The sequence below is a fragment of the Acomys minous genome (assembly GCF_964271855.1).
Source record: "Acomys minous genome assembly, chromosome: 5".
NCBI classification, from domain to species: Eukaryota; Metazoa; Chordata; class Mammalia; order Rodentia; family Muridae; genus Acomys; species Acomys minous.
In genome coordinates this window covers 122,648,794-122,673,416 of record NC_140494.1, presented here as the reverse complement: position 1 = coordinate 122,673,416, position 24,623 = coordinate 122,648,794, and the positions used below count along the sequence as shown (strand labels likewise).

The following is a 24,623-nucleotide window of genomic DNA, read 5'->3' as shown; positions in this document are numbered from 1 at the left end:
AAACTCTGATATTTAGGAAGCTTGAATCCAAGCCTAAACCTCAGATCTTGGGTGGGCAGGCTCTGGATCTATACACAGTGAGCCTGGTTCAGTTACCTTTCTGTCACTGCTATAGAAACCCCCATAGAGAAACAGCGTAAGGGAAGAAAGACTTATCTGAGCCAAGTTTCAGAAGGTCCAGGCCATGGTTTCTCAGCCCCATTCACTTGGGCAGAACCTTATGGTGTGTTCCTATGGAAGAGGAGTTTCTTTAGCTCCCGGTGGACAGGAAGAAGAGGGATGCATCTAGGACCTGGGGAAGACAGGACTCTCAAGAACTTGCCTCCAGCAAGTGTCTTCTTCCAGTTGCACTCAACTACCTGAAGTTCCCAGAACCCCGAAATATCACCACTTTTCAGAGCATCAACATTTTGAGGAGACATTTCACATCCCAAACCAAAATAGCCTTGTTTCTGATAGCTGCTTCTCCCAATGCCTCTCTGGGCATGCTCACTGTCTGCGCTGCTCAGAAGATCCACATCTCTGCAGTCCTCAGAAGGACAATGAGCATGGGGACAGGAACCCTTTCCTGTTCGTGCTAAGGGAGACCAGAAGAGTCCCTGCACAAGAGTGGGCCCCTTGCCGTGCAACAGGACAAGATCCAAGCTATCTCCTCTCACTTCAGCTGTCACCTCACTTTCTGTAGGATGAGTGCTCCCTTGCAAAGCTGTCCTCCTTTTTCCCTGGCTTTATTAAGGTATAACTGACAAATAAAAACTGTAGGTGTTTAAGGTGCACACTGTGATATTTTAATGTACTTGGACACTGTAACATTACTATCGCAATCACGTTGGAGAACATAGCCATCAGCTCATCTGGCTGCCTTGTTTGTGAGAGACTACTTCTGCATGCCAGACTTCAGGCACAGTATTACCAGCTACGTCATAATGCCATATAGCATCAATAGTATCTTTTTATTTTCATTCAATTTGAAGCTTTCTATTGAATAAATTATTATTATTATTATTATTTGGTTTTTTCAAGACAGGGTTTCTCTGTGTAGCCTTGGCTGCCTTGGAACTCACTTTGTAGGCCAGGCTGGCATTGAACTCAAGAGATCTGCCTGCCTCTGCCTCCCTGAGTGCTGGGATTAAAGGTATGCACCACCATCACCTGGCAAAGAAATTATTTTTTCATATAATATATTTTGATCATGTTTTCCCCCCTCCATATCTCCCTCCCCACACAACTTTATGTTCTTATTTTCTCTCTTCCAAAAGTAAACAAACAAACAAAAGAAACAGGAAGAAACAAAACTGAAAATAAAAACGAATAGGCAAAAGACCAATAAGACAAAACATACAAAAAAACAAAGCAAAATTAAACAGGAAGTGCACAAACTACACTGAGTTTGTCTTATGTTGGCCAGCTATTCCGAGGCATGGAGCCTGCCCTGGTCGCATACAGTATTATTCAACTATAAACGCCTCCCGAGTGCCGGAATTACAGACATGCTCCCCAGCGCCCAGCTTGCTGGATGGAGCGCACAGCCAGAGGCACATGCATTCTCTTCCTACCTCCCGTATTTATCTTCATTTCAACTTGCCTGCCTTCTTTTCTTTTCTTTCTTTCTTTCTTTCTTTCTTTCTTTCTTTCTTCCTTCCTTTCTTTCTTTCTTTCTCTCTGTCTGTCTGTCTTCTATTGTCTGTTAATAGACACCCATCCTTCCCTCAAAATATGTCTCAAAAATCAGTCCCACATGGAAATCTACATTAGTTTAGATTTTTTTCCCTTTAACTGTCCATGGTAAGACAGGAAGCAAAAGAGCCAGAAAGATGTTTGCTGTACAAGTGTAACAACCTGAGTTGGGTCCCCGGACCTCACATAAAGATGAAGGGTGGCAGGAGAGAGCCAACTACCCAACTCCATAAAGCTGTCCTCTGACTTCCACATGCATGCTGTGGCGCATGCCACATATATAAAATACTTAGTGTACATATATGTTTGTGCATCTATACATCATGCGTGCATGTACACACATGTAATAATGATAACAATAGATGATTTTCTAAAGGAGAAATTGAGAAGGAAAGCTAGACTCCCTTAGAATCACCTGCTCTGTAGAGACCTCGCCCTTTCTACTCTGCAAGACCAGTATTCATCTATTCATGAGAATGGGTCACCCATCAACTACTTATCTCCCACTAGAACATGACCCTTAAAAATTCCATCATACTAGGGACCAGGCTTCCAGCACATGGGCCTCTGTGTAGAGCCAGGGGAGTGAATGGACCATACCCACCCTATGGCAATAGCTATTCTAACAGGAAATAGCTCACAGTTCCAATGTGCATTTCACTGATAATTAGTTGAATTAGAATCATATGTCTACTGGCCCTTTGTATGTCTTCTTCAGAAAATGTTCTGCTCAGTTCCCTATTCATGTTTAGTTAGGTTGTCCATTGCTGTTGAGTTAAATGGGCTCCACAAACACTCAAACTTTAATTTTCCCTGTACCATACTGTTGAGGTGATGATATACAGGATAATTTGCCTCAGGTCTTACCTATTTCTTCAAACATGATGAACCATTGTCTCTTGCAATAAGTATGGCACAATTTGTGGGTTTGTTTATTTGTTTTTTATTACATCCATAGGATACTCTAAAACATGCAGGGTTAGTGACTCCTTTTTCATTATGTGTATTCTTGTCCTACCTCACAATCCACTTTCATCCCAACTTGCCTTTCATTTTTTTTTTGTCTGTTACTATGCAAATTTTAAGTTCTCTTCCTTCAAAACTCAACTCTGCATGGAAGCCTACCTTAATTAATCCCCTTTCAGCTGCTACTTATTCCTCTAGTGTCTTAGAGCTGAGCTACAGTACTAATGGTCAGGGTACGCACCCTAACAACCACTGTAAATTATTATTCCTAACCAGGCATGGTGGACCACACCAGTAATCCCAACACTCAGGTGGCAGAAGCAGGTGGATCTCTGTGAGTTTGAGGCCAGCCTGGTCTATGGAGTGAGTCCAGGACAGCTGAAGATACACAGAGAAACCCTGTCTTGGAAAAAAGAGCAAGAATTATTACCCCTAACTTACAACTGAGGAAACTGAGACTACAGTGCCGTGTTCAGGGTCACGCAGCTATGAAGTGGCTGATTCAGGGCTCCTATGATAGCATATGTGACTACAGAGCCTGTGGTCTTTCCCAGCAGACACTGTGGTGCTGCACAGGCTTGGTGATGACTCCTGTGTAAACACAATGCCCCCCCAAAACACAAGCAGAGAAAATGTCTGTTCTCTTGCATTTCCTCAATATGCTTGTTGAATTGAGTTGAACAGCTTAAAGCCAGAAAAGCACATCTCCTATTTTTGTTAATATATTCTATCCTTGTGCTCAGCACATAAGGTAATCGTTAAATGTTAATGACTAAGAGAAATGGAATAAAATCAGTGTTGTGGTAGCCATTTTTAAGCTTTAATGTGCAGCCCATCTACTATACCACAGCTGGGAGCACCATATTGCCATTCAGCCAGAAGGTGGATTCACGGGATGGGAACATTGAAAACAGACACCACAAGAATGGTTAGCTCAGTTTTCCAAACCACTTTCTACAAGTCGCTGCTCCCCGCCACACACACCCATAATAATTTCACAATGATTAGCTAGCCTGCTAGGTGAGAAATCCCACACAAATAATGTAGGAGGGGTTTAGAGTAACCGCTCAAGTATTAGGTCAAAATGGGGGTGGCTCAGGGGTTAGGTCAAATGGTAGGGCCTCAACAGGTAGGCTCATTCTCCTCCAGTTGATCAAAAATGTAACTGTGCTGCTGTGGATGTTTGTAGCAAGGGTTTTATCCTTGCCCTTCTAATGACATGACAGGAGGCAGCCACATCCAGCACATACGGGTACCTGAGGATCTACCGGGTGGGAGTGCTGTCTTATGTTACCAGTGTCTGCTCCTTTGCTTTCTTTGTTCATAACACAAAATTTCCTGTGTTTTGTTTTGTTTTGCTGCCAAGCCCTTGCTATGTAGCTTTTTAACTTAATTAAATATATAGGCAATTACTGACACCATCTGTCTTTGTAGAAAAAGAACAAGAACTGGCACAAGAGCCTGGAATTCTGAAGGCGCTCCTTTAACAAAATCCTACAGCTCTATTAGCAGTGTTTGTTTTTAAGAGCCTTCGGTTATTTTAAATTAATTATGCTTTTCTAGTAAAAACTAATTTGAGCAAACTTAAAATGTGATGGCATTGATATGATGTTTAAAAAAAATAAAATATCAGGTATTGCATGACTTTTCAGTAAAACAACAATGTAAACATGTGGTTGAACATCTGTTACTAGTACAGTCTAACACAGCACTTAAAATTTGTTATAAAATTACATGAATCTTTTGCATAAATAGAAATGTTTTAACAATATGTATGTTACTTTTATCGTATATTTCATTTTCTTAAACATAAGATTTACTGTACTGACTGTTGCATCCAAATCCTTAGGAGCCAATAAAAGACACCCTTCCTGAGATGCTAATTTGCCCATCATGCCACAGTCCTAACTGAGCTAGAGGACCTACTTAACAGAGGGCAGTTTTTAACCTCTCTAAGTTTCTATTCAAATTTCTAAGTATATAAATGATATTAAGCCAATCACTGAAATCTGTTCAGGCAGAATAAGGAACCTTTTCAAAAACAAAACAAAACAAACCCAAACACATCAATGAAATCCACCCCTCCTCAGGGAAAGCACAGAAGGCAGAATGCTGAAGAAAGCTGAGCTCTCTTCAGGCCAGCAGCTTCCCCCACACATGGACAAAGCATGTGTTGACTCTCTTCCACTGTTTACCAGTGCAGTACAATTCTCTACCTTCTGCAACAGAAATGTGCAGAACATGAAGCTGTATCTAAAGCTAAAAAGAAAGATGGTTTCAAAAAAAAAAAAAAACAATGTGAAACTTCTAGTCATAGCAAAGACCTAGAGTGTATGAAAGAATATGCCACCCTGAGTTCTTGGGGGTAAACATTAATGGATGAACAAAAAAAAATTGGAAGGATGTATAAAAAAAGCTATTTCACAATTGCTTTCGATGCAAAACACTTAGTGGGCACAAACAGTTAAAACTCAGATTTGATACTTAGGCGCAGTAATTGAGAGCCTTCTGGTGTATTCTCCCGAGATGAAACAACACATTAAGAGGCAGTATGGCGAGTGGTGATAGAAAAGAAGTAGAAAAAAATAGGCTAGAAAAGAGGAAGGAAGGGAAACTACCTTCTTCTGGTTAATTCTGTTTGTTCATTTGTTAGGAATCTACCCAGGGATCAGTGACAGCCAGAAGGTTAACACGGGGCAGAGCCCAGGGAAGGCAGGCGGGAAAGCAAGACTCCCCACACTGACTCAGGTGAAAGTCCAGGGTGACTTCCAGTCAGCAGTGATCTACTAGAATGTCTTCCAAGGCCACAAAGCTTCACCCATGCGCTTCTGGAAATAGGTTCAGGGGTTACTAATCAGAAGTAGGAGCCTTGGGCAGCATTTCTCTGTCCTTACACATCTGTGGAAATACACATTCCCAAAGTGCTTTACAGATGAGTAATGAGAAAGTAAGGCAGAAGGGTGTTAAGTGTCTTCCCCCAAATGCACAGGTAAATTGGGGGCCCTCCTGGCTTTAGAGCTATATAGTAACTGGTGGAGCTTCCTGACATGACTTCTCTGGCCAAGCTCTGCCATCATCAGGACCAAGCATGGGAGAGAAAACCTGTGCTCTGGAATTTAACCAACCCTGTCTTAGCTAGGAGCTGAAAGCACATTCCTGGAATCTTTGAGCCTCTGTTTCCACTTCTATTAGACATATATTTAATATCTACTTCACAAGGCTGTTGTGAAGGCGATGAGAACACCACAGTGCCTTACACTTAACAGCCCTTGGTACACACCCAACTTCCCTTCTTTCCTTTCCCTGAATTTCCTTGCTGCAGTCTGTCCTACATGAGATCAAACAGGACGTTTCCTAAATAATACAGCCATAACAAATGATGACATAGTATCTTGATAGGATGCCCACTCTTTCAAACACATGGCTCTGGAGGCAGCAAAGGCAAAGTAGAATCCTGGCTCACTTCCAGCTAACCAACCTCCAAAGGCTGCACTACGATAAACACATCACCCAGAAGCCATGCCTCCACCACCACCAATTTAATCAGGATTTACTAAATTATGGGACTAACCTGATGGGAGTGAGGAGGGTCCCTGTGGAGGACATAGAAACTTGGGGTACATGATATGGTCTGTGGGGAATGAGCAGAGAGAGAAGGTGGAGGGTGTGTCCAGGACACAGTGTTCCTGTGTCAGGTGCTCACCAGTAAAGCCAGCTCTGCCTTCCTTGTGGCTCTGATGGTGCCCAGCCCAGAGGTCCTGACACAAAATTAACACCTGAGGTGCAGAGCAGGAGGAAATAGCCTGGCTTCTGAAAGAATGACATTGTCCTTGGAGGGCACTGAGTCTACCTGACACTATGCATATGATACTATGCTAATGAGTTCTTTCTCCTCATCCCATGGCTGCTTAATAAGCCCTGTGTATAGTTGGTCACTAGTTAGCCATAGTGTATGTGGCAGATATTTGTTGAACATACATAGAAAAGTTTTATAAGGTTCTGCCTAGAAGAGTACCTGGAGCAAACCCAGAAGGCTGTCTGAGAGGTGGTTTATCAGAGACCTCTTCATTCAGTTATCATTTATAGTCACCCACATTCAAATTAGGGACACGCGGGTTTGTGCAAATGTCTAATACTACAGTGGAGACTGGGTTGTGTGGATGCATGTTCAGCAGCTTTACTGATATAAAGGTCACTTTTCCAAAGAAGACATTAGTAGTTTTACATGTATTCAAACTTGACACAACATCGACATTATCTGATTTTACATTTATTTTACTCCCCACCCAATGAGAATAGAAGCATTGGCAGTCGTTTCCCATCCCTCTTCCCCTTAGCCATTGCGAACTATTTTCTGTCTCTCTGGATCTTATTACCTTAGGCATCTCATGTAAGTGAGATCACACAGTGGGTGGTCTTTTGTTACTTTTCTTTCAAGTACAGTGTTTTTGAGGCTCACTCATGTGGCAGCAGGTGTTGGTTGTACCAATCATTCTCCTTTACGGTGCAGCAGTATTCTTACTCTATGGCTATCCCACATTTTGTTTTGCCACCAGTTAAAGGATGATTGTCCTGGTTACTGAAAAAGCCTGGCTGGCACAATGCGGTTTGGGGCCATGATCCTTCTTACTCCTGACTGCCAGAGGCAGTCACGGCAGACTCAGGAGCTCAGCTGTTGGCTCTAGAATTTGTTCACAACTTCTTCTCAGATATGGAAAGAAAATGATCTTTGCTTTGAGCATTCATGCATGTTTTTGCAGAAATATGTTTCCTTTCTTTGGTTGCATGCCCGCTAGTGGAATGAGCAGGTGGCAGGATAAACACTGTGTAAGTTTAGCTTTTGAGGATTAACTAAGACCTCTTCCCACGTTATTTAGTTAATCATCCAGTGAAGACATGCTGGCGTGACCTCTATCAGGAGTGCCATGCTAGGTGCTGGTCAGCATCCGGAAATGGAAAACAGACTCCTGTTCTTAGTCTTGGTTTCTTCTCTAGGAATTACTCAAACATATATAAAGCAGCCTTGGACTTTTAGCATCAGGAGCTCTGAGCCGCGCTCGGAACGCTGCTCCCAGTGATGTCTCTTCCTTTTCCAAGCCTGGCCCTAGGCTCTGAACCAGCTGGACTAGACCAACTACAAAGCCATCACCTTCACGATGCATGTTCCTTGCCCACAGAGTCTGCAACCAAAATTATTGTTTATGGGCGATTATAGTTTATTAGAGCTGCGAAGTAACCCAGGGAGGAAAGAGGGCCTGTGCTGGAGTGCACTGTGAGGACTGAGGCCTGGGCTGTGTGCTTTCATCCTCACTCAGAGAAGGGCTTGCTTTGTACAAAAGTCCTCCATGCCCACAAGGACTGCACACAGGAGCCCTTCTGCTTTGAAAACTCCCCTTTTAGAGGTCATTTAAAGCACATGATAATTGCCATTCTCAGAGGAGCCAATCGTCACCAGTCCTGATGTTGACAGCCTAAAAGTGAAAGAGCACCATGTGGGGTTCCACACCGGATCGCAGGGAGGAACAGGCAATCACTAGTCCTATAAGAACTGGTTACAAAAGTTAGATCTTCCTGTTTATTAGTGTTTAGTGCTCAGTGTCCAAATAAGAAAATGGCCTTCCAAAAAAGACAAAAAAAAAAAACAAAAACCTGAAACAGGAAAAAAAAACTGAATGTATAATTCTGTACACTAAGATTATAAGTAACACCAGTTAGGCCATCAGTTTTTAATAACACAAGGATCATAAATTGTGATGACAGAAGAAGCTTGGAATAGTAAACAGAAAATGCAAGACTGTATTTAAAATTGTGTTTTAAAGTGAAGAACAAGTGTAGCTGTTGTTGTTGTTGCTACTGCTGCTGCTGCTGCTGCAGGTTTAAACTTCCATTTTTTTTTTCATTTAGACAACCAAATCAATTTCTAGTGTGATTTTGGCATATCCTGAAAGAACTTCTAAAGTGACAGAGAAGCTTCTGGCACCATAAAGAACATTGGTTTGTTAATGCTGGTAACTACATGTCACAGATGTGTGAGATCAAGGATTACAAACTTGGGCTTTGCTCCTGGTTAGTTCTTCACTTAATTACAGGAAGTCGGTCCACCCCCCACAGTTCTCATAAAGTGAGGAGGTGGGCTGATAAAGTCAGTCTCAGAGCCCTGGCACCCAGAGTCTTCCCAGCTTTACAGGTGTCTCACCTGCCTTCATTGTGTCAAGGTGTCCAAATGCTCCCTAATGGAATCTGATCTAAGAATTTTGTTACATGGACACTTTTTGAACACTTACTGTTGTTTTATTTCAAATTTTCATACTCGAAAGCCATTAGCTTTTTTTTTTCTTTGTTTTTTCAAGACAGGGTTTCTCTGTGTAGCCTTGGCTGTACTGGAATCACTCTGTAGACCAGGCTGGCCTAGCACTCACAGAAACCTGCCTGTCACTGCCTCCTGAGGGTAGGGCTTAAAGGCTTGCAGCACCACCACCCAGTTGCCATTAAATATTTTAAAAATCTAAACAAGCTTTTGAAAATCACCGAAGTCTTGGGCATGATGGGTTACTTGGCCTTGACTGCTGAGAGTCAGGACCCAGGTGCTTCGTTGGCTCTGATCACATAGACTCTAAGAACCACAATAAGGCTCTGAGCAGGGCAGGTGATGTCCGAGGACGGATGCTTTGTTTACAGACGGCCCGCATGCAGCGTGATTTCTCATGCCCTGAGGGAAAATCATTTGACTTTTTTACTTTTTCCTTCTCATTTAAAAAATATTTTATTAATTTATTCATATTACATCTCAATTGTTATCCCATCCCTTGTATCCTCCCATTCCTCCCTTCCTCCTGCTTTCCCCCTACTCTCCTCCCCTATGACTGTGACTGAGGGGGAATTCCTCCCCCTGTATATGCTCATAGAGTATTAAGTCTCTTCTTGGTAGCCTGCTATCCTTCCTCTGAGTGCCACCAGGCCTCGCCATCAAGGGGACGTGGTTAAATATGGGGCACCAGAGTTCGTGTGAAAGTCAGACCCCACTCTCCACTCAGCTGTGGAGAATGTCCTGTCCATTGGCTAGATCTGGGTAGGGGTTCGAGGTTTACTGCACATATTGTCCTTGGCTGGTGCCATACTTTGAGCAGGACCTCTGGGCCCAGATCCGCCCATCATAATGTTCTTCTTATAGGTTTCTAGGACCTTCTGGATCCTTCTATTTCCCCAATCTCCCATGCTTCTCTCACCTAGCTCAACCATGTTCATAGCAGCCTTATTCATGATAGCCAGAACACAGAAACAGCCTAAGTTTCCCTCAGTAGAAGAATGGATAAAGAAACTGTGGTACATGTACACTATGGAATACTACTCAGCTATTAAAAACAAGGAATTCCCAAAAATTGTGGATAAATTGATCGAACTAGAAATGATCATAATGAGTGAGTTCACCCAGAAGCAGAAAGAGTCAAATGGTATATACTCATTTATATCTGGACACTAGCCAAGGGGCATGTCTCATGAAAGCCTTCACTTACCAGGAAAGTGGGTGAGAGGGGAGGACATCCTATTGGGCAAATCATTTTAACAGGAGCATGGGGAAGGACTCCAGGATGGACTTAAGCTGCTTCAATTGTTGATCAGGGAGCCTTCTAGAAGACACTGGGCTATCCCAGAAATTGCCACTAGGTGGCAACAAGCCAAGAAGCAGCTGCTTCCTCTGTCTACTGATTTTTTTTTAACGTGATGCAAACAACTCTTACTAAATATCACAATCATATTAATAATTCACTAATTGAGAATTCTTTCAGTGTGGTGCACCCACTTATTTAAGGATTGTCATGTGTGTCTACCATACAGCGCTCAATGCTGTCTGGCATTTCAATGATCCTAGACGGGGAAGAGATGTCGTTTACATGCCAAGGACACAACTTCATGTTCTCGGGGAAGCTGGGGCCTGTTCTGCTCCCTGTCTCTCCTACACGGGCAAGTATATCAATGTCAGAGTCTAGCAACTGAGCCCTCCCACTGCCCTGACTCTCTCCCACTGTCTCCACAGTCCTATGGGAAGAAGGATCATGGGCTTAACAGACGTGGCTCTGTCAGACCCCTGCAGTAATAGTGTCACACACTATCTCATGTAGTCTCCTTGCAACAGAGCACAGAGTTCCACACCATTAGGCCTGTTACACTTAGTTTGATTTGACAGGACTAGATATTGAACCTAGGGCCTCATGTGTGCTAGGCACACTAAGCTGCAGCCATGCCTTTGGCCTGTGTTAATAGATAAGGAAGTAGGCCCAGAGAGAGGGAACAAAATTGCTGAAGACACAGACAGCAGAGGCAAGTCTGGCACCCTCAGCAAGTCCTTGTAACTCTGGTCCAAAAGTCTCAATCCAGGAGGCCATTTGCCTCCCTTAAACCAACATCATCTTTAGTCCTCTTTATCCTCAACTGCTGGCATCTGTTCCATCCTTCTCAAGCCTAGTGCATCTCAGCCGAACCATGTGAGAAACGGGGTGACCTGTCTCTGCCAAAGTCTCTTAGATAAGGTCCATAGGACAGTGGGTGCACCACACTGTCTCCTCAGCCAGGGAAAGCCTGGTACTCCATGCTCAAAAATTGACATCAGAGATGAGCAGCCTCCTTGTTAGGGCCTGGTTTGTCTTTAAGCCTACAGTGTAGCCCAACACATGCTCCTAAAATACAGTGAGAAGAAGAGGTGCCTGAGCTCTCATCCTGTCCACCAGAACAAAGTGTCTCAAGATGAACACAGTTAAACGTGAAGCCTGGATTTTACCCCTTAAGTAGTCCTCAATCTGTCCTACTAGGAAATAACGCTTCCATTTTCTGGAGAAACCAGAGATATCTTTGATTCTTCTGCCTGACATCCCACATCAAACCCATCAGTATGTCCTTTGAGGCCTGATTTTGAAATGTGTCTGTGTCCTTTCACCCCTAATGGTTTCCATACTGGTCTTTGCACCGCCATCTACCACCCACACTATGGCAGTGTTGTCCTGACTGGACTCCTTGTCACCACCCTTGGCATTCATGGTCCCTTCTCTCGTTGCATATCAACTCTTCAAAAATACACACCTAAGCATGCCATCCATCTCTGCTCAACATCCTCCAGCAAAGTCCCAGCCTCTGAAGCTGTATGTGGAAAATAAGTCCTCTGCTCACTTCCTAGTCCAGCCAGAAGAACATACTGAGCCTCAGCCTGCCCACAGCTGGAGTATGCTAGCCCCAGAGGTGCTAGACACATAACCTGGCTTCTTCAGCTGATCCACTTCTGTGCTGCCCATGGTTCTGACAGATGGCTTGGCCTTTCTCTAGGAAGAATCAAATGGTCCAAAAACAGATTCCCCATCAGATTTAGAACCATAATCTGAACAAAAGCATGGGCAAGGGAGCTCATTCCTACATCCCTCAGCCAAACAAGCTGCTGAGGAGAGGGGCCACATATCACAATTTACTCTGAAGGCCTGGTGCCAGCTCTGAAGTAGGTGAGTTCTCAGTGCTGCATGTATCCCTTAAGAAAGGCTAATTTGGGGAATAAGTCTTTTAATTTAAAAGTTTTCCCACCAAGTGGTAAATCTTTACAATCCCTAGTTAGCCTTATAGACGCACTCGGACCATAATCTCCAGTGACTCTAGTCAAGGGACGTGTCACCCAAAGAGATGACTTAGTTCTGAATTACAAAAGTATATCTCAGACACTTGATAGTATCAGTTTGGATCATTACTCTTAACTTCCTGGAGCCTCAATTTCTCTATAGGGAAGAAAGGGGGACAAAAACATGAAGATGAATTTGTAAAACATCTGCAGAATCTTAAAGCTCACAAATTCTAGCTCTTTAATGACTACTATCTAATCTATAAACTAGCACCTCAGTCTCATTCTTAGCCTGATGCTAGCAAGAAGCAAAACAAAACTCTTTGCCATGGACCTTTAAGTGCACTTGAAGACGATTACAGAATGTAGGGCCAAATCACAGCTGCCCACATCTGCATGCTCCACCACCCATCCATCCTGCCTGTCACCAGAAAGAAGCAGGAGCAGCAGGGGTGAGCAGGCGGCCTCCATCTGCCCAGAATACCTTAGGCAACAAGAGCTTTCCGTTAGGTCTCTCTCTTACCCCTTCCTGCATGGGAGCATGTGATTGCCCTGTCATCCCAAAGAATTTGAAAGTAGAACAATTCTGGCCTGTCGCAGTTCCCTGAATGCAGGCAGGACACAGTCGGGGGCTGGGGAGCTAGGGCCTCCTCTCCCCACACCGGCCCTCCTTCCTCTTCGGGGAAATTGCGGTTGGACGAGGGATTGTTAAGCTATGTGCAGTTATTTTCTAGAAGTCCCATTCTTACAAGTTAACAAAGTGATAAAAATAATCTTAACATTTTTACTTAACCCATAATAGCTATAGTAGCATCAGTTCATCATTCATTAGTATAAAATAATATTCATGAGGTGTTTTACATCCCTTCTTATCTCCTCAATCTTGGAGATCCGGCATGTGTCTTTTCATTAACAGCACACCTCAATTTGTACCAGCGGCATTACAAGTGCCCAGTGGCTACATGTGACGACTGGCAGCTACTGTGTTAGACAGAGCATGTCTTGAATATGTCTAAGAATATCCATCAAAGTACAGTTATAATTCTGTTAATATTGACACTGATGGTCAACGTGTTCTAATATTCTCCTCTAGTCTTTTGTGTGCATATTATTTTTGCAAAGCTCAAGTCATGTTGCTTACACAACTTCTTATCATCTTTTTTGTGCACACTGTATCATCACGTTATTCACAACCATCATATCTCATAATAATACCACACACAATCTCATCATTTAGATAATTGTATTTTTTTATCTAATGCCCAAGTGCTGGACAGTTGTAGGTTCCAGTATTACAAGTAATGCTGAGGTGAGTATTTTGTGTTGTTTGTGTTCTTAAGGCCTTGATGTGAGTTTCCCTACCATCCTTGCTAGTTTCAGCAAATTTATTTTTTAAAATCACCAAACAAACAGCTATCACCAAGTGATTTCTGACGAGAAATAAGACTTGTAGGTTCTTGTGTACCTTTGATGCTGAGCTGTGGCCCAGGTAGAACCCCCTTACCACCTACGCCAGAGCTGTTCTAGCTATAAAGTAACCTGATTATACTGGGTGTTTTACCTAAGAGTCTTTCCTGTCCTATCCTTACCGTCAAATCTAATCAGTTAATGCATCAAGTTAGCCATTACAAGCCATCCTAGCAAGTCACGATCCCTTCTCAGGGTGCTTTTTGTACAGGCTACTGTCGTGGCTTGCTTGTGACAGAGTATCCACTGCAGTGAGCTGTAAGTTTTTAAAGTTAACACTGAATTTTAAACTTAAAAATTAGATTAAGTTAAGAGGCAGTGAGAACAAGGGACAGGCACCAAGGAGGTGCAGGGCCTATCTGTTTGATCTGAATCTGGACTCAGCTTTAAAATGTCCCTAGAGGCCTGCTCCTGAATGGGCCTCAAGTCAGTCACAGTATGGGACTGGAATAGTGGATGTACCCTGTGTTGCCAGCCATACCCCACACACTGGGGGCTTCAGGAAGACAAAGACTTAGCAGCTTCCCCTAAAGGACTAGCAATCTAGAGGGGGAGATTGGAACCCCTGTATACAAACAAGCATGCCTTGGGCAATGTTTTCAGCAGGGAAAACCAGATGGAGAACGGAACAATTATCTAAGCAAATCAGGCAAGCCTGCTGTTGAGGGAAAGGCGTAAGGAAATGTGTTCTTTTTCCTTTCAGAACCAAGGAGTCAGGGCAGCCTGGGGAAGCAAAAATACTGAGCTCTAGAAAATTCAGAGCTCTGGCCATTCTCTGCCATCTCAGGCATACTAGGAAGCACTTTTGGATTTCAGTACCCTCACCAGTAAAATGGAGCTAGAGTTATCGCAGCCTTGCCCAAAGCCTGCCACTGTGGGACAAACCAGTTAAGAAAATAGTGCCGTCTGACAGCCACACAAAGTATGTCTCCTAAGAATCTTTTTAAAATACAGCATTTCCCACTATTAGTCCAGGCTGGCTTTGAACTTAAGATCCTCATCGATTCAGCCTCTTGAGTGTTGGGATTATGGGCTGGCACCACTGTGCTCAGTGACGAAACTGTCCTCTTAAAGGGGATGTTTAGTAATCATAGGTAACATTTGTGTTCTACTTTAACAGGCAATGTTATATATGTTTGTTTTTTGTTCTTTTGTTTTTCTTCAAAACTCCATGTAGTAAGTATTACTGTTCATACCTGACACTTAAGGACACTGAGACTGAGAAAGCATCAGTACTAGCCTAAAGGTATGCTGCTTGTGAGGGCCATGTACAGGTGCTTTCACTCCTTGGTTCTCTTTCCCTATACTATGCTGCCTTCTTATCAAAAGCCTTAGCATCAAAACATCAATATCATTAACAAAAAATATCAGTAATATTTTGTATATACATCACCTTTTGATCAAGAGCACCAAAGCATAAAAAGAGAAACTCAGGAAACGGATACGTAAGGAATGCAAGTTCACCTTCTCCTCCTAGGGAACAGGAGCTGTCCCCATCTGACGTACAAGTAATGCCATACAGCGGGAAATATTTAAGTTGACAAATAGGATATTTACAACTGCAGCAGATACTTGGCAGTTAGTTTTTAACAATTGTTGCAAATGTGATTTATTTGCCGTTATGAAAGAGGATTACTGTGCGAATATGATCCTGAAATTAGCTTCAGTTTAGCAAGGGGCCTTGACAGCTTGACCTCTTAATATCCTTATAATGATGCCATTTACATTCAGTGCTTACTCAAGTCACTCACTGCTAGATTTGTAAGAGAGGAGTCCACTCTAGGGCAGATGTATTATGTATTTTAACATACAGAGTTGGTGAGTGGGGCACTTGTAGGCTTTCTAAGAGGAAGAAAATATTTAATCAAATCTTCATGAAAATGTGTTAGTTTCCAACTTCCTATGGTGAAAATGCATTACGGCTAATTACAGCATGCTCCAGAAATACAATACTTTGTTTTCTCCACAAGACACTTTCATGGCATGGACTGTATTAAACAAGAACATGTTCTGATCCTCTGTAACTCTGACTTTTATTTTGACTGGAGCATTGGTGCAAGAGCATCAGTGTTCTCCTCCAAGAGCTGTGTGGGCCAGACAGAAATGAATAGAATCTGAGTGCCACCCCTTATTTACTGCGTGGACTTAGGTACCTCTTGAACATTTTTTAATTTGTAGCATGTGTCGTAGTTTAAACTAGAAAGATTAGAGATGTCTGTGAAGTACCTGACACACCAGATGTTCTCCATCCATGCAAACCATGGCTTTATTACTAGTTTAAAGCTCAAATGTCACCTTCGGAGGTGGCCTGGACTCCACAGAGCAAACGCAGTCTGTCCTATCTACTTCCATAATCATTGTTTAGTGCACATCCCACTGTGCTGTGGGTCACTGAGCACATGTGGATCTGTCATCTTGATGGCATGGCCTAGACTCTCTAGTGACTTGCATGTTCTACCTTAAACATTTAGCTAAGTTGGATTCTAGGAATCTCACAGAAGTCTGAAATGACAAGTAACCTTAAGGAAAGGGAGGAGGTAGCACATGACCTACTTTTGTCACTGCCAGTTAAACACATAGTAGATGCTCAGTTATTATCTGTCAAATAAATTCATGACCATCACTCAATTATCTATTAGCTATCAGCAAGTGTATAACTAACCTGTCTGTGTTTCCCAGCATCTAAACCTGTATTGCGTCATAATCTTCTCACAGTCCCAGATGTTAGCATCAGGCCACTGTCGAGGGCACTGTGAGTTTGCAGGCTGATCAGGTAAAATTGTAGTAGATTTACTACCTTACACCTGTAACTTTCTGATAAGAATCACGTTGAAATTCCCAGAGACATCGTGTTTTTTCCAAAGTCAAGGCAAACTCTCTTTTCTTACTCCATCCTATCCGCACTCATTTTTCCACTTTAGTTACCACCTTGTCGAGCTTTTATCCAATCTCAATAGAGAACATTTGTCCTGTCCACCTCTGAAATGACAAACCACAGGCCAAAAAACAAGCAGACAAAAATGCACCAAGATCTCCATTAGATTGTCTTGGCCAGGTATTTTCATTTTTTTAACGTCCTACGTAGCACATACATTCTAATGTAAGACACAAGCTCTATACTTCAGCCGTGTGCTACAGAAACAGAAGCAAAGACAAGAATATTCATGGCCACTTGTTTAGTTTGGCCTGTTGACCCAGTTGGGGCTGATGTGGCTTTCTTTCTTCTCCCATCTCATCAAACCTTTACTTGTCTGACTCATGTTTTACCCAGGTATGGACAACAGGCCTCAACCTCTCCTACAGTGACCAGCTAGCCATGACTCAGCTCACCCTGTACCTGACTAATGGCCATCTGGATTGTAGTCTGAGCACCCTGGAAGTGCCCCGTTTTGATCGAGATCGAGGAAAGAAAAAGAAGCGGCTTAGTATCCAGGCTGAGCTGGTGAGCTACAATTCTTTCTGGTTGGTCTGGCATTCAACAGTACTCAACTGCTAAGTGAGCAAAGAGAGAATAAACACCAGACAGGTCACTGAGCCATTTTAAAACAAAGTCCATAAATGTGACGATCTCTGCCATAAAAAAGGGAGAGGCCACCCAGGAAGAGGAAGCAGGGTGCGAAAGCTTGGAGGCCACAGGCTTTCCGTTTGGTTATCTCCCAGTTCTCTTCATATTTTTCTATACAGCCAGCTATTTTTGACAGCCCTCATCCCTATTTTTCTAACCCTCATTTCCATTTTGAGCTTAGAATTCTAGACCCAAACTCCTAGACTAGACTGCTCGGACTTGACAGCTTTAAAGCTGTATGCTGTCTTCCCCTGTACATCCTCTTGGAGACCAGAGAACCCTGTCTGGAATGAACTTGTCCATGCTGCCATATTCCTCTGAATTCATATGTGCTTTAGTCCTGTTGTGTCTAAAAGACACTGTTTCCTTGAAGTCACCTATCCCCTAGGGCTCTGAAGAACCTTTCTGCCTCCCCTTCCACATAGTTCCTTGAACCTATAGGGGAAGAGTTTGATCCCATTTAGGACTGAGTGTTACAAAATCTTTATCCAGTTGTGGGTTTCTGTGTTAATTCCTATCTAGTGCCAGAAGAAACTTCTCTGATAATGGCTAAACGAGTCACTGGTGTATGGACATAGCAGAATGTCATGAGTCATTTTATTCCTGCTTTCCTTTAGCAGAACAACAGTATTTGTTTTTTCCATAGGTCCATGGCTTATTCAGTCTCAGGTTCTTGGCTACCTGAGCACTGTCAGGTATGGGTTCCATCTCCTGGAGTGTATCTTAAATACAATCAGAGTGGTTGGCTACTCGTACAAAATTTGTGCCATGGTTGCACCAGCATATCATGCAGGCAAGATCACTACTGTAGATTGCAGGGTTTATAGTTGCGTTAATGGTAGCATGCAGAGTACCTTCCAGCACCATGAACACTAGTCAGTAGGGGTGAAGGCTGTAGTTGGGCATCAGATTGCCTTCTCTGTGTTCAATGCAATAAGGTCTTACCATCAGGCTATGGAGAATAACCAACAGCCTTGGCAATCACTAGGGATGAGCTCCTTTGGCCAATGACTCAACCAGATGTAAGCCATTTCTGGCACTGGAGGTTTCATTTTCTATCCAGGATTTTAAAAAGATCAGGATCTTATAGTTTTCCTTGACTGATTAATGAGCCCTCCCATGATCTATCTCCCTTTTTATACCATGGTCTCCTTTGTCATCACTAGGACGACAGGCCTTGAGACCTGCTACTGGTGAGGTTTACCAACTATAGCATCCAGGACATAAAGAGTGATCTCCATGAGGAGAGTGAGTGCTTGTGAAAGTAGCTAAGCAGGTCATTGAAAAAAAGAATAAAGGTCAATAGGGCAAGATGGCCCTTGGTATAGGGTGTGTTTGAGGCTCTGCAGACACAACTGTCCTGACTGCTGCTGAAGGGTTTCTTATGTCTTCCCAAGCAGCGGCTTCTTGTCCTTCTTGAAAATGAAGTGCCACTTGATATCCAAATATATTAACCAGATGAAGAATTCCAACCCTGTATGGTGGCAGACATCTTTAATGCTAGCACTCAGGAGCAGAGGCAGGTGGATCTCTGTGAGTTCAAGACCAGCCTGGTCTACAGCCATCAGTATTTAATTGGACTCTATCTCATAGCCTTTTGGGAGCAACATCTCCTACTTTTCTGCTAAACATCTTCAGCTCTAGATGCCTCTTAGGCTTACAGGAGCCTGTTTGACTCTTCCCTCTACCCGCACAATCCTAGAGAGGCTGCTGATGTCTTGAGCACTCGTGTGGCTTCTTTTTTTAAACCCATATCAATCCAGTCCTCCAGTGAGATGCCAGCCAGGGCCTTGCTCCTAGGGATCACCTCAGCTTTTGTCTATTGATAAGCAGAACTGAGGTGGGTTTGAGGAAATTGCCTCTACATAAAGTGTCTCTCTTCACCAGAAGGATCTGTGGAACTCTTGGTCCAGGGCTGGATGAAAAGATGAAGTAAAATTCCACGTCACTTAGAAGCTGGAAGCTGAGTTAGTAGCAGTACAACCTTGTAAAGACAAGCTACTGCATCAGAGTGTGTCCTTGGGGCGCCATGGCAGTAGTTGTACCTCAAATCAGCAGCATTCCCATTTTCCTCCGCTTGCCTCTAGGTGTCATTCTTAGCTATAGACCAAGAACGGGAAGTCTGTGAAGACTTGTGGTTCCTACTCCTCCCCCCATCCCTTAACACTGTGATCAGAGCAGTGGCCTGAGAGGGAGATCAAGGCAGGAAGGAACTGCTGGGGGGCGGGGAGGGGAGATGGAGACCTCAGGCTTGGGGTGAGTGTAGTGAGAAACAGACTTCTCAGGAGGCAGGCTTTATTGAACAGCTTGTTTAACTGGGAGGAGCAAAGGCTATTATTTAAACCTTTGGGGAGTGGGTAGAGGCTTTTGTTGTGAGTGTACATTATTGTCCAGGGTCAAGGTGCTGGGAATGTTACTTGCATGAAGAATAATTCCAGGTGCTTGCTGGATATGATCTTATAAGGTTATGAGGAAGAGAAGAAGTTTAACCTGTAACCTGGCCACCATGCTGTGACCACTTCAAAGGTGGCAGAGGTGAGGACCCCCAAATGCAGGGACATGCAGGCCTGGGGCAAGGGAGGGAGTGGTTTTTACTCCTACCTCTCTCAGATGAGATTTTTAGGGTTGGACACTACTCAACCCCACTCCTGTTCCAGATCAGCTCCTCCCAGTTCCATGGTATCTGACCCCACAAAAAACTATTATATACTTTTAGGAACTGCTTACACAAAACAGAAAAGCATTGTAAACTTTAAGAAATAAAATGTTTCCAGAATCATGCCAAAAAAGCTATTCTGGGTTTCTGATGTGAGAATAAACTTAAAGTGCTTTAGGTTTCAGAAAGCAATAGATTCTGCCAGCCTGAACCACTGTGTGTGTGTGTGTGTGTGTGTGTGTGTGTGTGTGTGTGTGTATGCAGGCCCCAGGCATATTTACACATACAATAAGTTCCTTAAAAAGAAACATGTACATATGTGTACACAGTACAATTTTCAGCCAACTTGAAACTTCCTAAGCAAGTATGAGCACACTCTGATACTGTCAGGCTCACAATCAGGCCCCTGTTAAAGGCTGAAAGAGAAGATACAAGGAGTCACTGTATCTCAAGGACGGCTTCTACGATGATGAACCCACTCTGATCATAGCAGCACACTCAGCACTAAGAACTATGAAGTAAAGGGCTCCTAGTTTGCTTCTATTCCTTTAATAATGTGCTGTGTTGAGACAAAAACAAACAAACAAGTGAACAAAGACCCTGTTCTAGACTCTCAGGAGAGCTCAGAGATGACCTAATACAGACTCCTTTACAGCCAGCAATCCAACCAACAAAATACACTTGATGGCATAAATAAAGCCTGAGAAATCCCAGATCTTCACATTTTAGAAACAGAAAGGAGGGCTGGGGTGATGGGTTAGTGAGTACATTGTTTGCTGCACAAGCATGGAGACCTATTTTCAATATCCAGCACCCATGTAAAAATCTGGGTGCAGTGCCGCCTGGAGGAATCAGTAATCTCCAAGTTCAGTGAGAAACCCTGTCTCAAAAGAAAAGAGTGACTGAGGGAGACATTCAGTGTCCATCTCTACCTTCTGTGCATGTGCACCTGTGTACATATGGGTGTACACACACACACACACACACACACACACACACACACACACACACACACACCAGAGGGCTCATTTTTAAAAACTTTTAATTAACTTCAAAATTGGGATAAATGATCAACTTTCACTCTTCCCTTCCCTTCCTGGACCTTCTAAACCACAGTTACTGAGTGGCCATAAAAAAAAAAGTCATCTTTGCTAACATCTTAAAACAACCCAAGTCATTTATACGCGTTTGAACAGATACGATCTGTAATGAATGATTAAGTAAAACCTTTTGTGTTAAATTATGATGTTAATAATGACTCTGTCTCCTGTAATTTATTATGAATTCTCAAATGCTTCGGGTTTGATTTTGATAGAATGCAACTGCATCAGAGTTTATGTGATGACTTTATTTTTAGAAGTCCTTCGTTGAAGGCACACATTTCCCCACTACTGCTGCTACTGTAATTATGTACAAAACCAATCACTCATTAGAGTTAGGATACATTATCTTCTAGACAGATGAGGCTAAATAAGCAACACATTAATAATTCAGAGAGCAGTTCATTATGCATGTGGATGCCTGCTTCATAACTGGAATAAGAACCTCATCAGCCTCTGCCAACCCTTAAACAATAGTTCTGTGTTATTGCAGCCACATTCCAGTTTACGCTTGTTAAACTGCTACTTGGATTATTTTATCAAACATTCATTTATTTGTGGTCCCTTACTGCCGAGAACAGATTTTGGAAGCTCCTTTTTTAAGTTAATGATTTGAGCAATGGGTGTTATTAATTCTCAGAATATTATAAACATGATTAATTTTCAGGCAGAGATTTATTACATAAGGATTTCAGCTATGTCAACTGAAATGCATCACTGTCAAAACAAGTATCATGGTGAAAATAGAATGCGCTCCACACTTCAGACGCTGTGCTCAGAACTAAATCAATTTAAATTGTGGCTGAAGCAAAATTATATTCTCCAGTGAAAAGAGTATTCTGGGCTTCTTTTATTTAGCTTGAAGCATCCTTGTTAGATTGTGATTTAGAAAGGTAGTTTAATAAGACTAGACTAACAGTGATAATGTTTTGTGTGCTGTTTCTTCTGTTTTCATAGAGGCTAACTTCCTGAGATCCCACACATTCCAGATGCAGTCAGTGGGAATTTGGAGTGAAGAGTGTTGATCTGGGATTCAGGGATCATGAATTCTGATCTTTGTTCTGGCCTCAGTTTCCTTAGTTGTAAGTAAGGACAGGCTAACCAGTGCTCAAGGTCTCCTGAGCAGTTTGATTTTGTGGGTCCTAGGGAATGGGGCTGTCTGTAGAAAGCCTGGCTGCAGAAGACAGAAGGAGGAACACAGCCTGGGAGTAAACAGGAAAGGCCAATATCCCATTCTGCAGCCTTTCTTGAAAAGGTCCTTAGGTTGGTTTTATTGTTGTTGCAGAAACTTCTAGAAGGGGTAATATTGCTATGGCAGGCCATACCTAAGACTGTATTAGTTATCACTTAGCTGTATCAGTCAACACTCAGCAAGAATCAATTAGAAGTAAATTCAGAAGGTCTCTCATCCAACACATGAAGCGTGAAGGAAAATGGGACAAGTGGCAAAGCACTCCTGGTTTATGAAGGGCAGTGCCTGGCTCTGCCACAGAGTGTAGGGTGAGGGCAGCAACACAGTGCGCTAAGCCTAACCCCACATGTACTTCGCCAAAACCCTCACAGGAACTTGCTCATAACCCAATATATTAGGCATGAACTATTATGTTCATTTTTAGATATGAAGATTTGTGTTAAGAGAAGGTAAACACATGGTAAAGATTACTTAGCAAGCCAATGGGAAAGCCAAAGTTTAATGTGCAGGCTGTCTCAGAGTCAGGGCTGGAGTTCCTAGGTGCTTCAGCTCCTTCCTAGAAGCCTGATCGAGGCTTCAGAACACTCTTTCCAAAGGGAGAGCCAGGTCCCTTGACTGAATCACTTTCCAGTTAGTGTCACCCACTGTCTTTCCATCTGTCTGAGCTCAGCCACGCTCAGTGACAGGATGGGCTGAGTGATCATGAAGGAGCTGTAGCATTTAAAAGGAAGCGTGAGCATGTTTCCTAGGCAGCACCGATGTCTGAATAAGTAACAGGGAGTATGGAGAAGATCAAATCGCTTAAAACCATGAGCCATCTTTTTTCTAGAAGTGAACGGTTTATATACTAAAACATGACCATAATATACATTTTCACAAAGAAAACCCACAAGGCCATCTACAGGTGCCTTTAGAGCGGCTGCTCCTGCAGGATGATGAGGGCCTGGTCGGGTCAGGAGGCTTTTCAAACATACATGGAAATTGGTCAGGCCTCAAAGTCTAGTGTAGTCAGTGAGTAGAAAGGAAGAGATGGCCTCCGTTAGTAAAGGCATGTCTGAGAAGACCCGTGGTTCCTTTAGGGCATGGTGGAGAACCGGAAGGCAGGGGTTAGAGCAGTGCACTGAGACTCTGGAAGAGTCTGCCCACTAAGTGAAGCTCTGGATTTCAGCCTGAAGGCAAGGAGAGGACCCTGAGGACATCTGAGTATGAAAATGATGCTTGGTTTGAGGAAAACCAATAAATTTTGTGGTGATGGTCAGAATCCCAGGAGACAAGTGGTACCAATAGAGGAAGGAACAGCCTAGGAAATAATATTTATTTATGGTCTAAATTCCTTTCAAAGGAATAGGGACAAGAACAGTAGGTATGAATCATCAGACTTCAGACACAGTGCTAAGCAGGGCATTGTCAGATTCAGACGTTAACTGTGAAATTGAGGATTGTACAGATAGTCAATGGCCTCACAGGTTTTGGGCCACTGCGTTCCTGACTCCACATGTTCTGTCCACTGTGGAATTCTCCTTGTACCCTCATCTCTAGAACTACTGGGTAATAAACTCACCAGCTGTGGTGTGACAATGATGAAAAATAAATAGCAACTCAGAGACATAGCAAATATCCTGAGTCTTTTCCTGTTCTTCATGCATTTTACACTCAGGAATGAAAAGAGGTGTTATGTGTGGCAGGGGCGGTGGGTCGGGGGACAACAGTTTGTTTACACCAAGCAGTGGCCTTGGGTGGCCTGGTCTTATTGACATCCAGAAGTCACATTCTGCTAGTCCATGAGCTGTTTTGTTATGCTTTATGACTAAGAAGCACAGTACGGAGGGTCATCTACCTACCAGCTATTTTCCTGCCTCTCTCATTGACTGTGCCATAATACTGCCTGTGATTATTTATATCCTAAGGTAGCATAAGTTTAGAAGACAAAAATTACCTTGGATGGAATTACCTTGTGAATTCATGGTAACTACCACACAATTACATGCTCAGCAGCTCAGTGCAATTCCAGTGTGCTTGCAGTTCACATCCATGTGCAAAGGCTTGGACTTCCACTGCGCCTTCATTATGAAGGCAGGTGGATGGCACAGCCCGGGACAGTAAAGTCTAGCCAGCTGAGTCGGACCTTCTCTTAGCTGGCCCTTGTCACCACAGTGTTGTGAAGCATGACAGCAGTTATGCACAGCACATTAAAAAAGAAAAAAAAACTCAAAAAAGAACTTTTGAAAATTTTTACTATAAAGAAATAGATGATAAATATTTGAGGCGATAAAATTCTTGATTTTAAGTATTGTGAAATGCATACATGTTATCAAATATTACTTGGTACACCACTGGTAGGAAAAACAGTTATGTGTTTGTGTGTCTGCTGAAAATAAAAATATCCTAGTAGGTACAGAGGGGAC

General features: G+C 43.0%; 1 protein-coding gene across 6 annotated transcripts in view; it reads left to right on the top strand.

The window, feature by feature from the left end:
* Positions 1 to 24,623, top strand: part of IQCH (IQ motif containing H) — a 187,065-nt gene that overhangs the window by 136,683 nt on the left and 25,759 nt on the right. For all 6 annotated transcript variants that reach the window (XM_084783866.1, XM_084783869.1, XM_084783865.1 and 3 more), the window contains one exon: positions 16,977 to 17,147. In XM_084783866.1, coding sequence (XP_084639992.1) covers positions 16,977 to 17,147 — 171 coding nt within the window. The remainder of the gene's footprint in view (positions 1 to 16,976; positions 17,148 to 24,623) is intronic.